At 39.1% G+C, this 15,724-nt stretch overlaps 1 protein-coding gene across 1 annotated transcript in view; it reads left to right on the top strand.

Moving 5' to 3' along the window:
* ADAMTS12 (ADAM metallopeptidase with thrombospondin type 1 motif 12) overlaps positions 1-15,724 on the top strand; it is a 149,335-nt gene that overhangs the window by 50,632 nt on the left and 82,979 nt on the right. Inside the window, exon 3 of the mRNA XM_039709900.1 lies at positions 3,643-3,817. Within this exon, the coding sequence (XP_039565834.1) occupies positions 3,643-3,817 (175 nt within the window). The remainder of the gene's footprint in view (positions 1-3,642; positions 3,818-15,724) is intronic.

Genomic DNA, 15,724 nt, shown 5'->3' with positions numbered 1-15,724 from the left:
TTTTATTCAAACATAGTTTTTCTTACCATGTATTACAATTTTAATAAGCACCTGGAGCAACGTACCTAAAGGTAAAACCCAGATCTTGTAATCTTCTTCCATGTTGCTTCTAAAAGTTGCAGTATTTTCAGATTCTGTCACTGTCCTGTTGTCAAAATTATTGTTTGAAACCTGTCAGAAATATTGTTTAGTTTTCATGGAGTTACTCACTGTTCTCACTACAGATGTGATTTTTTTTGGCATTATTGTCAATGTACTGTTATTGTAACTTTGGACTACACATTGTTGTTTTTTCCCTCCCTTTTTCTCCCAACAAACACCCACTAATTCTAGGCCCTCCTGTCTGGTGTAGTATTGCAATTTCAAAACCATAGCCAAGAGTAAAGCTGCTCTTTCCCTTCCCACAGGACTCAGCTTCAGCTTCCCACGTAGAACTGATTGAAAAAAATATGCCAGAAAATATATTTTGACAAACTCCTGAGCTTTTGACCAAAAGAAATATGTGAAAACTATGTGCTTTCCACAGTAAAATGCAGATTCTACTGAAAATCAAAACAGTTGGCTGAAAACTTTTAAGTAAGAGGTGTTCCAGGATCATCAGTGTCCTTTTGGCAAGCGACATGCAATGTAGGAGATGTGATATGTTCAAGGAGCTGTTTGTGTCAAAATAATGAGGCACATGAATTAAAAATCCCATGAAATGATGTAGCAGCACTGCCAAATACAGTATGGGAAACATTTGCAGCCACAGCATGTCAGAATCTGAGGGCAAAGAGTGAGATTTGAAAGAGGGGAGAACAACAGCTCATAAAAAATACTGTGGTAGATTTGTAAATTTTTCACCTGTTGGCTTTGAGGGAAACACATACCCCCAAACAAACAAACACACACACACCCCCACACACACCCACACCCACACACACTCTCCACCCCTATTTTCTGACCCTGTCTGTTGCTGTATTACATGGTAGCTTTTCATGAGGAAGTTCAAATGAGGAAGGCTTCTCTGCAGTCATTTTCTTCTGTGGTGATAACCCTTTCATTAATGTAAATATGAATGGCTTTTTTCTGATGAGGCTTTCATAACTTCCCTCCTTTGTGTATTCTGGGGCTGTGTGAATGCACTCAAAAGCAGGTGAAGCTCAGAAAAAGCTTATATTGTATTTACATAGCTTGAAATCTGATGGATGTTAAATGAAAATTCCTTGCTGTTATATTTGTGAGTCAGAAAAGAACAGCTATGAAGAGTAAAACTAAAGATGTATTTAATCAGCAAAGGGAAATTTGCCAGTCCTCAGTGCTTTGAAGTAAGTTTAATGTGAAGATTGGTCTTTTTATGCTTTGGTCTCAGTTAGCGTCAGCATTTAATTTGTTGGTGGATAGCCTGTGCTGGGTGAAAGTGCAAATGCAGAGCAAGAGTTCAGTAAGTCTGTGGAAGTCTGTGGAAGCTTTTGGAATGCCTCAATGTGCTGGAAATAGGCTTTACAGTCACATTCATATAATGAAGTTTTGCTTTTTCCCCCTACTCCATACAGCTTGAATAGACAGCTGAATTTTAACATGCAGGCAATGATGAGGGAGCTTGAGGTTACCACTGATAGGCTTGCTCCACCTTTTATAGAATTGTCTGGCCTTTCGTGTTGAAGATAGACATTGACACAATAATCTGGCAACTATTGCCATTTGCTTTCAAAAATCAAGGTCTGCACATGAAGCTGGCTAGTTCTTCCTGGTCCCAACTGTCTTAAAACCCCATAAAATAATCAAATAATCCCATCACAAATTACAAATATCCAGGCAAGATTGAACCCTGTGGAATGAGAAGGAATGGGCAAGGATTTGTGAAGGTGTATTGATTCCCTGAGGAGCATGAGGAAAGCCACATCACAGATTTCCTGTTATGACCACTGTAGATGCATTCTTTCTGTATGGATTCACTCTTGCCTGAAAGTTTTATCCAACGTAAACATGGATAAAACGTGTCTGCTTCTGTGTGTGGCTCTGATCCTGTGCCTTGATTTATGATTTAAAAAGAAACATAAGCATTTAATAAGAAACATAAGCATTTTTTTGTGTGTTGTTTAATAATCAGAAGTCTCAATCTATTTTTTCTTAAAAATGAAACAAAATCCATACAGGCAGTAGCTCTAATCCCAGATGAGCAAACACATATGACTGTGAGTCCTGAACCTTTGATGCATTAGGAGTATAAACACAGCTTCAAACCAACACCAACCTCTGGCTTTAAAACTTTGACTTCAATTGGAAAGAAAGAGTTTCTGAGCTTCAGAACTGTTGGGTAAACTGTAAAATGACAGTCACAGTTATTTGTTTGCACAAGTTTGCTGTGGGATGTATTGGCCCTCTGGCAATATGTGTGGAGGCAGAAGGTATCTCACTGAGCTGCCCCTTGTCTCCTATGAGAGACACTTATTCTATAATGATTATAAAATAATTATTATTTTGATTATAATGATTATAAAATATTATTATTTTATAGTTTCATAAGAGTGCTTTTCTTCCATTCATACGATTTCTTTCATATCCTTAACCTCATGCTGGCTTTCCCAACTATTCAGAGAAACTCTAAGGCTTTGGAATATTTAAAAAGATTTGAAAATTTGTCTGCCATTCAGTTTGAATACATCAGCTGCAGGAACAGACTGTTAGTGCATTTTTTTTCCCTCTTCCAGAATAGGCTAAGAAGGGTGCACTGACCACAGCAAGAAAGAGCTGATTCCATAAGACTGGAATACCCCAGCCTCCTGTCCCATCCAGTGTGGTCTGGGTTGTCAGTAGATCCACTGCTTTTAGATCTAATACTGCTCCATATATCTTGATGTGGAAGGACAGTACAGTGGTTTTGCAATGTTTGCAGTCCCTGCCAGACTGCTGAGGCACCATGGACCGAGGCCATGCCTGGTTGGAGTTGAGTCCTGGATCATGGCAGAGTGAAGAGTACAAGGATCCTGTGCAGTCCAGATGGGTATCAAGGGCCCTGTAGCTTAGGCAAAGCAGGGAGGCTGATACTGAAGTTTCAACATGTTGCAAGCCTTTTTCTCTGATGTACTGGATGTTCTTAATGGCTTGCTAATTCATGAAAAACTTATTGCTTCCATTGTAGTGTTGGCCTGGGGGCCATTGAGGTTTTATGGTCTGAGACAAACTTGGACCACACAGTCCAGCCCGTCTGATGGATTGGGTAATTGATTTTGGGACTGCAGCTGGGAACAGAATTTCGATTTGCACTTATGAAACAGCTTCTATTCCAGTCTTGATCTCTGGGGAATGGATGCAAAACACCAGAAGAACAAGATGCAGCTCTTCCTTGTGCATCATGTTCGTCAAATCAGCTTTTGACCTTTTACTGGCTTTGCAAAAATATGAGAGTCTTTGACTCAGTTTCAGGTTATTAGGAAGGAGATATTTTTTCTGTTTGACTTTGGACTGTAATGAATGTGAGGTGTGAAACAGCCTAGATGTATGCAGCAGAATAAATACTGAAAACCTGTTGTGTTTCTATTTCTCCAGAGTAATGAATAGCTTGTGAGGAAAGCTTGGGGTTGGTGGTATGAAGAGTATATTTATTTTTGTCTTCTAGTACTGAGCAGAAGAGATTAACTCTTTTGTGCTTATTTTCAGACTGGATATTTCCATCTGCCCCATGGGGATTACTTCATTGAGCCCATTAAAAAGCATCCACAGAAGGAGGGAACACCCCATCCCCATATTATCTATGGTGCAAATAACCTTCAAAGTCCTTTAAGGAGAAGACGGGCCATCCTGATGGAAAAGGAGCGAGCATGTGGACTGAATGGTACTAATTTTGCTGGATTTCAGCCTATTTGCTTTCTGAATCTTTTTAAGCAACTATTTTCCAGTGGTGTGTGCCTTTCCTTCTGCCAGGCTTTTTAAAATTCTGTATGAAAAGATTATGCAAAATGAGAGCATCTCAATCAAAACACCACAGGAGCCACCCATCTGTGTTCCTTTCTGAACAGTTAAATATTCCTTATGACTACTGGGATATGTTTTTCATGCCATTGATCCTTTCTGCCCCTCAATTTTTCTCCAACCAGAACTGTTCAGTGAGTTTGAAACTTGAATTCTTGGGGAGTTCTGGGATAAAAAGATTTGCAGTCAGCATTATTTTTAATAAAATGTTCTCACTCCATGCAAGTTCTGTCTTCAACATAAAATAACTCCTATCTAGTCCATGGTTTAAATTTAGGGTTTCTAGATTTTCTGTGATTGTTAGCAGATTATTGAAAGAATTTTATTTAGTTATTCTGAAAGTGAAGTACAGGGCATCAAGAGCAAGATTTTTTTTTAGTGGAAGTAAAAATAGCTTGAATATTTGTGCAGTGATACTCAGGATCATGTCTTTTTTGAAAACAAACTAGTACACTATGATGGAAGTGAAGACTATATGTAGAGGGTAGTTGGAATCTCATAATTACATAATTAGTTCCTTTATTTAGTTAAAGAATTTAATTGATTAATTTCACATGAAGAATGCACATATTTTGTTTTAGTTTTCTGATGTTTGAGGCCATAAATCTGAGTCTGCACCAAACTTTAGAAAGGCAAGGTAGGGATGAATCCGTAATTACTTACGTGACCTAAGGCCCGAGTTATGTACAAATAGAGCTGCAGAATACACAGGAATGTGTTTCTGTCTTTCACAGGTCAGGGGTTTAAGAGAAGTTGGTTCCTTTCCAGGAATCGAAAATTAAAGGAGGAATGTAGAAATTATTCATCTCTAATCATGACTGCTGTGTGATATGGATTGGTAAATTAAAGAAGTAAAGAACAACTTGACCCCCCTATATTTCTGGTTATAGACCTGAAGTGCACTTTTTGCTTGCTGTCCCAAGGTAGTGCAAAATGGTATCAGGGGAAAAACATGAGAAAGTTGATGGGGAAGTTACTCAGTCTTCTGTGATACTGGGAAGGTAAAGTGGAAGCCATAAGAATTAATATGAATGCTGCTCCATTTTATTATTCATCAAGTAAAAATATATATCTACTTAATAGAAAATAATGCTGCATTTGACAAAAACTGGAGTGTCTAAAGGTGATGTTTATACTGGTGTCAATTTCAAATAGCTCCTTGAATTTTCATTTCTTCTGATGTCTACTGGGCTAGACAAGAGAAAATAGTTTAGATTTGACTGTGAAGAATGAGGAAGTTGTTCTTGCCTACTCTCTTCCAGGTTTCTTTTATGGATGAAGTGAAATATGATGAAATAACATCTGGATGCAGTAATTTTAAGTGTGGAGAGAAGATAGAAGATCCTTGGGAACATGTTGTGTGCTTGCTTTGTGTGGTCTGCTTATTTTCTTTCTACCTCTCACTTTTTGCCTCTTGTATCTTTCTTCAAAGTCATGCAGAATGAAACAGAAAAAGACTGGCTGTACCTGGACACTGTAAAAAAGAGCATAACTTCCTTGCATCTCTTAGATTAGCTAAGTCTGCTGTAATAGACTTGTCAATTTAAACTCTCTGTCTGATGTTACTCATTCCAAAGTGATAGAATTATTTCTGGTGATATTATGTTACTTGTATTGCAGGCAAACAAAGATAGTGCCTTATGAACTAACAAAGTAGTCAGCTATAATTTATGTTTCTTTTTTAACAGTCAGCTTTTAGAGGTAATATCTGCTTTTAACCAAACCATAATCTTGGCTGTCATACAAGTTAAAGAATCAGTGTGAAGAAACATATGGGGGTAAAATAATTTCCATCATTATATTTTTTCCCTTTGTGTGACAGCATATGACAATACTAGAATCCTCAAAAGGCCTTAATGTTTAAATTGTGTGTTATGTCCTGGGCGGCATCCAGAGCCCCGTGGGCAGCAGGGCAGGGAGGGGATTCTGCCCCTCTGCTCTGCTCTGCTGACACCCACCTGGAGCACTGCATCCAGAGCTGGGCTCCAGCACAGGAGGGACAGGGACCTGCTGCAGTGAGCCCAGGGGAGGGACAGCAAGATGGTCAGAGGACTGGAGCATTTTTCACCCTGGAGAAAAAAAAGGCTTTGGAGTGAACTAATTGTGGCCTTCCAGTATCAGAAGGGAATCTGCAAGAAAAATGGAGAGAGACTTTTTACAAGGACTTGGAGTGAAAGGAAAAGGAGAAATGGCTTTACAATGAAAGAGAGTAGATTTAGATAAGATATTAGCCAAAAATTCTCTGTCTTGAGGGTGGTGGAGCTCTGGAACAAGTTGCTCAGAGAAGCTGTGAATGCACTATCCCTGGAAGCGTTGAAGGTCAGGCTGGATGAAGCTCTGAGCAGCCTTGTCTACTGGAAGATGTCCCTGCCTATGGCAGGGAGTTGACACTAGATGTTCTTTCAGGTCCCTTCCAAACCAACCCATTCTGTGTTTTGTTATCTCATTTCTGAGTAACCAGCTTTCCAACAGGGGTAGAAGAAAGAAAGAATTCAGTGTCATCTTCTATTGATACTGCACGTTGTCAGACCAGTTGACGTTGTTAGAAGTGAAGTATACAAGAAAAAGGGAAAGTGATGCAATTCTTACTTTCTGTGCCAAATGTATTTGCTACTTAGGCTTTAGTGAAGACCTTGTGCACAAATAACTTTTAAAGTTAGTAAGTTCACTCTGCCACCTTTTCAGGATTTCATGGACTTCATGCTTTTGGGGTTGGTGCCAGAAATTGTGTACACCCATAGGACATCACAGGTAGCTTAGAATAATGCTTTTTGGTATCACTTCAAGACAAAACATTTTCAGTTTGCAGTTCACAGTTAATTGTAAAAATTAATTATATTTTATAGGTTAAACTCAATTTTGTGTTTTCAGCCCTCAGCAACTGCTGAGCTGGGCCTTAGCTGTTAAAGAGTTGCCTATTGTTGTCTTATAGAGATGTTGTCTTAGAGTTGCCTAAGTATGTCTTATAGGAACTGGTGTTCAGCTGTTTTAACCTTGTGGGCTGAGATTCATTATGCAAAGTGTCTGCATTTGTTTATTTGAGCTCTGTGTTTGTTAGACTTTTTAAAATTAAACGGAGATGCTTGTGTTATTTCTGTGACTTATGCTTGGTGCGTGTTCAGGTTAAAGTTTAGTGGTGATTTTTGCTTGAAGAAATTGAATCACCTCTATGCTTATGAGTCAGTGCACAGAGTTGAGTGGTGATATTAGAAATCTTTTGGTCAGAAACTAATCTGCCTGTCAGGCAAGGAATATAAAGACTAGTTGTACAGACAAAATCAAAGTAAAGTAATTACTACAGGAGGAAATAGGTAGAGGCTGCTAATCTCCTGTGCAGTCTTTTTCCAGGTGTAGTTTTTTTTTTCTATTAATGCAAGATCTGTGTCTCTTGCAAGAAGCCTTGTGCAACAACAACTTAAGTTTTACTGTGGTAACAACTGCATGAATATCCAGGGTCCAACCTGCCTATTACTTGTCTTGCCTACATGCAATAATGCTTTAGAATCAGTGACTTTCCTGTAGTCTTGCAATAATTACATTAATTACTTTATAATTGGTATTATCTTTAAACCGTTTCAGATACTTGGAGAAAAATCATTGCAGTAAATTACGTAAATTAAAACTTATGTTTGTGCTGCACACTTCCGTTGCTGCTCAGGCAAATGCCAGCTGACTCAGTCATTAGCTGCATGCAGAACTGATTTACTAATCTTGAAAGTAGCATAACAATACTGGATTCTGATAGCACCTGTCTCACTGTACCGTTTGAAATATGTGTGAGAAGTAGCAGCAAAGATAAATGAAAAGTGTCCCTATGCCTTATAAAAAAACCTCTGTAATCCTTTGTGCCCACAGGATAGGAAAGTGAGGATCTGGGAATTTGTTTTATTCTTCTAAACAGGTGATTTTAAAAACTTGACAGTGGTCTAAGATACAATGTAAGGAAAGAGAAATTATCCTACCTTCTACTGTAAAAGAAGTGATCTCTTATGTCGGTTTTTGTTTTTTTTCTTTGTGAGCTTCAAAACAAGATATTGTGAGTGAAAATGCTGTATTGTAGTGAAGCTCTTCATAAGTGCTGCTTGGAGGGGACTGGAGCAAACAGATGGACTTCTTCTTTTTCTTGGGCTGGAGAGAAGGACAGATTGCTGTTGTTCAGAGGGTGAGGCAGTTAAGTTTATTCAGATTGCAACCCAGTGATTCCTGCAGAAGGCTGTGAAATGTAACTAAGGTGTGAAAGGTTTGGGGTATTAAAGTAGATCTCTGAGAATGTTTAATTGGAGGTTTAGGTGTACAAAAAATTGTTATGTATTTTATCCTCATTTTGCCATTGAAGTATTTGATAGATCTGAAGTTAGGATTAGTTTGGGTTTGACATGGGCCTCCAGCTCCTTGTCTGCAGAGAAGTTACAAATCTTGAAACTTAGTTTTTTTCATTTGGAGCAATTTTACCCCAAAATTGTAACTGTGATGGAATGAAGCTGGAGTGAAAGAAAGGAGAGAAGAGTCTGGCTGTTGTGTGAAATGAGGAGGAGGAGAGGGGGAGTTAAAGGAGCAGAGCAACATTGTCTGTGCAAAATTGTTTCTTAACAGTTTTTCCATCATCATTCAAAATTTAAGTATCCTCTGTCTGACTATAGGACTTTATTCAATCATGGTCTTGCTTTTTGATGATTAACTTGATACTGTCAAAGGCTTCTTTTCAGTTTTTATGCTTGCAAGGTGTACAGGATGAACTAGTAATACTGACTCTTAACACTGAAATATTTTGTTCAATCACTTGAAATAAGGAAGGGGAGAAACCCCAGGACAATGTTTTATTCTCAAGCAATAACATATCTTTTGTTTTAGAAGGATATTGTGGCCAATGTAAGCAGCTTTGCTTGAACTCTTGGTTGTAAGTTTAGAACACCTGGTAGAGGCTCTGTGGCTTCTGTCACTTTTTAAAAAAGTTGCTGATATTTTCCCAGTATTTGTTTATCCTGTATTTAATCACATCAGTTATAATTCAACTTAATTAGCTTGGTTTCTCCAGGACATGGAGACAATTATTTATGGGATGGTAAGTTGGGCATTGAAATTTAGTAACTGAGGTTAATTCAGCCTCAATTTAAGGAAGAGCATCTTTCTCCCTGCATGGCTCTTCTTCCTACAACTGGCTCTTCTAACCTGTTTTTGAGATGCTTATCATGAAAAAAAGAGCAAATAGGGACATTCAGTCACAATGACCTCTATTTTAAAGCGGGAGCAACGAAGCAAGCAGCTTGCAAAAGAACACAGAGTATCATCTCTGAAACGGTTTGCTCTGAAATGAAAAAAGTGAGTGCCTCCTTGTGTGGACAGCAATATTTAGCATTTCAGAGGTGGGGAACCTGGGAAATAAAGACATGAGAATTGGTTCACCACAGCAGATAGTGTGACAGTTGCTGCTAACTGGTATCAAAACACTTCCCCACTCCCCAGACAACTTCATGGAATGAAACCAAAAGATTCTAACTTTCTTTTGGTTTTCAGGAATACATGGGAGGTTTTTTTTAGTTCCTCTCAGTACAGGTAGAGGAGAAAGGAATAAAATACTGTATTTTCTGCCATTCTTCCTCTTCTGTTAAATGGGTGAGGAGTCAAAGCTAGAGGTTTACCCAAGTGGATTGAAGTTTGTGCTGAGCAAGGGCCTGAGATGGTAAAATGCTGGCAGAGTGCTGGCACCTCCTTTCCCTATCCCTGATTGTTTTCTCATTTTCTTCTCTTTTCTGATGGAATTTTACTTTTGGTATTTCACTTGCTTCTATTAACTGAAGCACAGTGAATTTCCTAAATGCTTGTGTTGTGCAGGAGGTGGGGAACAAAAATCTGGCAACACAGAATTGTTGTTCTAAGGTCATAATTGTTACTTGTCGCCACCATATACGCTACCTCATTCAAAGACTGAATAAATGTTTAAGTTCTGTGACGAGTCATTTTCCAAATAATATGAATCAAACCTGTAAGTAGGGAGAAGTTTTTTTTAATTGTGATTCACTAGTCTTTCTGTTCAATCACTGTGCCACTGGAAAGAAATAGTGTTTGCTACACCATGCTTGCTTATTGCATTCACTTTCCTCTGTGATCTCTTCCATGTCTTCGTTGAAAATTTGTTTAACTGCTCATCAGATTGAGGAGTCTCAGTCTGCATCCAAGCTAACTTAATTCAGCATGTCTAACTGAGTACTGTCTTAGAGGAATATATTGTGCTCTTGCTCTATACCTGGTGTTTTCCTTATCAAACTGTGTGTGATGCTATTGCACTTTTTGAGTTTAGCAATTGATTTGGTAAACAAATGCCTTGGGAATATAAATATTGAGTTACTGCAGTATTGATTTAGAGAGAAATAGTACACTTTAAACTATTACATATCACATCCATCCCTTTCTCTTTCGTAGAACAACAATAGCCTTGACTAATTGTAAACCACATTTTCAGAGGTGAAATAGCAAACTCAGAAAGCTAAGCTGCATTTGGTTAAATGTTTCTGATGCAGGAGTTTGAAAATTTGGTCAGAACACTTGATCCATTAACGAAGTAGTATTGGAAAATATGTTCAGCCTTCAGTCTGGTTAGGACAAGATTTCTCAGTCATACTAAGTTCCCTGTGAACCTTCCAATAAGAAACTACAATTACCTTATTATTTCTGGGCAGATCACAGATTTACAGTTCTTCTCAGAAGTGCTGGACTTCTTCTGTGGGGCTGATGAACTGATACGGGCTCAGTGTCTAAAATTAATTTCTCTGGAGTTGCATATCCTGGATGAGCCTCGTGTTGTAGATGACCCACTTTAAACAGGTGTCTGAGTTCAGTTTTTCTGCATGAAACACTATGTCCTTGATGCTTGCTCACTCCTTGCTTGTGGCTGTGTTCTCTACTCTTTGTGTCCCTGAACTTGGATCCATTTTGTGTGTTTGAGGAGACAATTTGGAGCAATTGTACCTCAAAGGCATTCATAATATTCCTCTAAGCATAGGTTTTAGCTTTATAGTTAGTTGGGAATGAGAGGAACTGCATAAGTTGGGAGGTAATTTTTTCTATCCACTACTACTTCAGTTAACTCGTAAGCGCCGTACTTTTTAGGGATAAGTGAGGCCCCATTTGCATTTATCCCACACCACGCACAATTGCTTGGGCTGCACAGATATCCTGCACCCCTGTGCTATTTAGGTACTGTCCTGAAATAAACTGTATGTAAATAACAGGTTGGAGAAATGCTGTTCACTGAAAGGTCATATAGATTACACACATTTTTTTTCTAATAAATGGAATTATCCCAAAGATTCCCTCTTTATGCAGAAAAAAGGTGGACAGAACATTTGGAGCAATTGTACCTCAAAGGCATTCATAATATTCCTCTAAGCATAGGTTTTAGCTTTATAGTTAGTTGGGAATGAGAGGAACTGCGTAAGTTGGGAGGTTATTTTTTCTATCCACTACTACTTCAGTTAACTCGTAAGCTCCGTACTTTTTAGGGATAAGTGAGGCCCCATTTGCATTTATCCCACACCACGCACAATTGCTTGGGCTGCACAGATATCCTGCACCCCTGTGCTATTTAGGTACTGTCCTGAAATAAACTGTATGTAAATAACAGGTTGGAGATGTGCTGTTCACACATTTTTTGTCCTAATAAATGGAATTATCCCAAAGATTCCATCTTTATGCAGAAAAAAAGGTGGACAGAAGATTGCTGTGCTGAAAGGTATAGAAAATGTTTTTAGTTTCTGCCCTTAAATACTGCATTTGTTTGAAGATTTTGTGGAACTGTTTTCTTGCATGTCCAGGTTTCTCTATGAAAGACCACAGAAGAGAATATTGATGTGTTTCCCCCCACGATCTCATTTAGACTTAACAAGTTTTCTTCTCTTGCAAATACTCAACCTAAACTTATCTCAACAAACAGCATGTAATAAGGTGTCTTAGCTGAATAAAAATAGGTATTCCTGTGCTCTTTAAACAGCAGTGATGAGTTCTTTGTACACATAAATTAGACTCCTGCAGAAAGTCTCTTCTAAACTATTCTAATCAATGTCAAGAAACACTGTCCCAAAAATAATGTTTGTGCGAAATAAAGCTTTTATGTCTTTTATGTCCTTTATTAGTCTTCCTTGTAAAAATGTCTTGGTCTAATATTTTGCTCTTCTGTAGAACAGCTTTTGAGTTGAAGGTACAGAGAGAGATATTTTTATATTTTAATTACTTTTAAAACACAGTGAAAAAACAATGTCAGCCTGTCTCGCATTCTGCCAAAGTTGAAATTAGCAGCAAGTTTCTTGCCCGCCCAAACTTTCAAACAAGCTGAATCGAGGTCCTTCCTCTCTGATCTGCACTGTTGTTGGTTGAGCCCCCTGTCTGGGTTCCCTTCAGCTCTGTGGAGGTTTTGGATTTGAATCAAACTCTTCCTTCAAATTCTGTGGTTTTAACAAGGGGTCATTTTCTGTGTGTTTTGCATGACATTATTTGCCTGATGTTCTCCAGCTAGAAGCACTCTCTGCTTTATGGCATTTTCTTTTCAACTTCCCAGCTGCGTCCATTGCCCATGGTGAGGTGCTTCTGTCAGTCAGGTCTTGCTCAGAATAACTGGAAGATGATGAGAGAGTTGAAATTTCATCTGTCAGGGAGGTCACAGGGAAGAAGGGCAGTAAAAGAAGGGAGTTTCCTGCAAAGTCGGGTAGCATCAACTGGCAGCTGAAAGTTGTCCAAGTAGAGATAACCTTTATATTGGGGAGTTAATTACTAAACAACCTCTTCCTCAGCTTAGGGTTGGAACTTGGTTTTTTTTTATATTATCTATTTTTTGGATATTTTTCTCTCTTTAAGCTATAATTAATAATACTGTTTTGTGATGAATGCAATGTTTCTTTCTCTGGATGTTTCTTTCAGGCAAACCTGCATCTTTCCCTCTTTCTGGTCCAATGCATTTACATATCTTTATTATCTGTAAGGCTTCCTGGTGAGAATAGGAGACAGAGAATTTTCGCAAATAAAAAACGAAATTGTCATTTAAAAAAAAAAACCCAAAAATCAGGGGCTCAGTTTGTTGGCAGAACTTTGTTTAATTCTCTTCCCACAGGAGTAAAAATTTCAAAGTTCATACCCAGTTCTCAGCAAGTGCTTTCAAACTGCTTGGCATTTGAGTATGGAAGCCCCAATTGCTCCTGTCTGTGAAGGATTTTGGCATAATTTTCTGTAGGTAGTGAACACAGGGAGTTCAGTTAATTAAAGCTGGTGTTACTGGTGAACCTCCAGTCCATGCATGACAGAAATGCAAACAAATTAATGGTCTGATGACATCCAGCAGGTTTTAGTGCCTCTGACAGTCAGTCTCTAAATAGGAAACTGGAATCAAAAGAAAAAGTCACCCTCAAAACTCTGGCTGAAACTGGAAACATCTATTAGCCCAGCAGTGGTGTTCACTTCAGCTCTCCTGAAGCTGGTGTTACCCCAGCAGGGTAGCTCATGCAAGCTGGGGGCAGGAGTTATTAACCTCTCACCTCAGAGATGCTGTTGGCTGCCTCCCCTGAGGTGATGTGATTTATGCTGTTCCTCCTCTTGCTCCTTCTAGGAGTCCACAGATGCCTCTGTCAGCTCTCCCCAGCTGCAGGACCAAGTCGGCTCTGCTGCTTTAGTGTCTGTTGTCTGTGTACAGGTGCCTCTTCAGTTGGTCAGAGGTCAGACAAATGAAATCTTGTGTGCCAGCTTGGAACAGGAGAACCTCAACAGTCATCTCTCAAAATGTTGTGAAGCTGGAAAATGTTGTTATCAGGACTTGCTTCTAAGGATAGAAAATGTTAACAGCAGGGTGTGTCTAAGATTTTCAAGACATCATATTTGCACAATTCACTTTGGTGACTGATCAACCCCTTCCTTTCTTCAGGGGAGAAGTTCTCATCTGCTGAGCTGTGCTCAAAGTGCTGATGTTTGTGGCAGAGGCACCGCAGGGTTGAGGCTGAGCCTGAGCCTTTGAAGGCTGTATTGCTTAGTAACATCATCTGATATACAAGACATTTGGCCTCAGCCAGGGACAAGGAGGCCCCTCAAAATGCTAACATGTGCTTTTTTCTTTGAGCACACTGGTGTGATTTGGTATTTTAAATGCAGTGGAGAAATGGAATGGAAAAAAACAACAGCTGTTCCAGAGAAAGGCCAAATGAACTCTGTTGTGTAAGCCCAGGGATAAGAGGGTTATGGCATAAGCAGTGTTAATGATATCATATCAAACCTGGAAAGAATATAATTTGCTTTTGAGATTAATTCCAGACTGCCTTTCTCTTATTTTTATTAGTAATCTAAACCGAAACCAAACTAATTAAAAGTCATTGTTTAACTACCACTTCAAAGACTATTCTGTTCATCTTTCTATAACTGTTTCTCTCTCACATCACAGACATTATGCATTAGTTTAGTTGGGGTACTTTACACTTCTTGAACTGTGGTTTGAACATTTAAAACTGAGATGTCAAATTTCACGAGTTATGGGTGAACTATAGTAGCTCTTGTTCATGAATAATGAACTTTGGTGCAGAGAATGTTTATTTGATGAGGTGCTTTCTTGAGAGCGTGGCCTCTGTGTCTGCAGCATACCTTCAAGCATGAAGGTCTTCAGATAAGTGCAAGAGGACTGAGAGATGGAGAAAATGGAGCACAGAATTTCTCTAAGCTGATACCTGTCTGTCAATGCTATCCCCTTCCCCATTTTCCTTTCAAATTTCATCTCACGTGAAGGTGACAAGAGGACTGAATGGCCTACAGCATTTTATGGAAATGTGTATTTATTTTGCATGTTTCTAAGGATAGCTGATGTGGCAAGGAATAGGATCCAGGCATTCTCTCCAGCCTTCACCCTTATTCACACAAAATGGCTCATTGCTCCTCACAGTCCTCTCATAATGAAAATAAGTCATGATAGTTTTGAGTGATGTCTGGAAAAAGTGCTGTTTTCTTCATAATTTCAGAAAAAGGAAGGGGGGAAAAAAACAGTTGAAATTTAAGTCCTGTAAATGTAACATTACGAGTCAAACCTAAGGGCTTGTGCAGTCCATTAGAACAGCTAATTAGTTCTCTTATAAAACAAGTGGCATTACCTCTTTGTTTGCTCTGCTAGTTCAGGTAAATTATTTCTGAATATTACTATCAGTTGGCATCTTTAGACTGATTTGTAATTTTTAAGGTTTTTACACAGTAAAACTCAGTGGTAGCAGGTGAAGTGGTTAGAGATGCTTCTCCTTTAGGCTTGGGTCTTGCTACAGAAATTGTTTTGGCACTGCCCTATTTCTAAGATCCTGAGGTGAGAGCAGGACAGTGGAGCAGACGTAGCTGTCAGACGAAATGTGTTTGTCAGACAGTGTTGGAGTGCCCTTTGCATTGGAAGCACAGGTCTGCTTTATTTGCTCTCTAATCACCCTTTGTGGTCCAGTATGTGGTTTACACACCCTCCTCAGCATGGAGGTTTCTGTTTCTTCTGGGTCTGCAGAACTTTCTGAGCTTGCAGTTGGCTACCAGCTTGCTGCTTTGCACAAAGAAAACAGAGGGGAGAGCTGAGCATCCTGTGTGTAGAGAGGGTTACACTGGGGGTGCAAAAGCTGCAGGGGTGAAGGCTGCAGCTAAGATGGCTCTGGCAATATGGGGGTCTCAGAAAAGGCTGTTTTTTCTTGAGTCTCCCATGGAGCTGGCACCATGACCTGAGTTCTGTTGTGTTTCCATCTGTCTGCTGGGCCATGTGCAGTGTGCTGCAAAGGGTTCT

This window comes from Passer montanus, unplaced genomic scaffold (genome assembly GCF_014805655.1).
Source record: "Passer montanus isolate IOZ18808 unplaced genomic scaffold, ASM1480565v1 scaffold22, whole genome shotgun sequence".
Classification (NCBI taxonomy): domain Eukaryota; kingdom Metazoa; phylum Chordata; class Aves; order Passeriformes; family Passeridae; genus Passer; species Passer montanus.
This window is presented reverse-complemented; position numbering and strand designations above follow the sequence as displayed.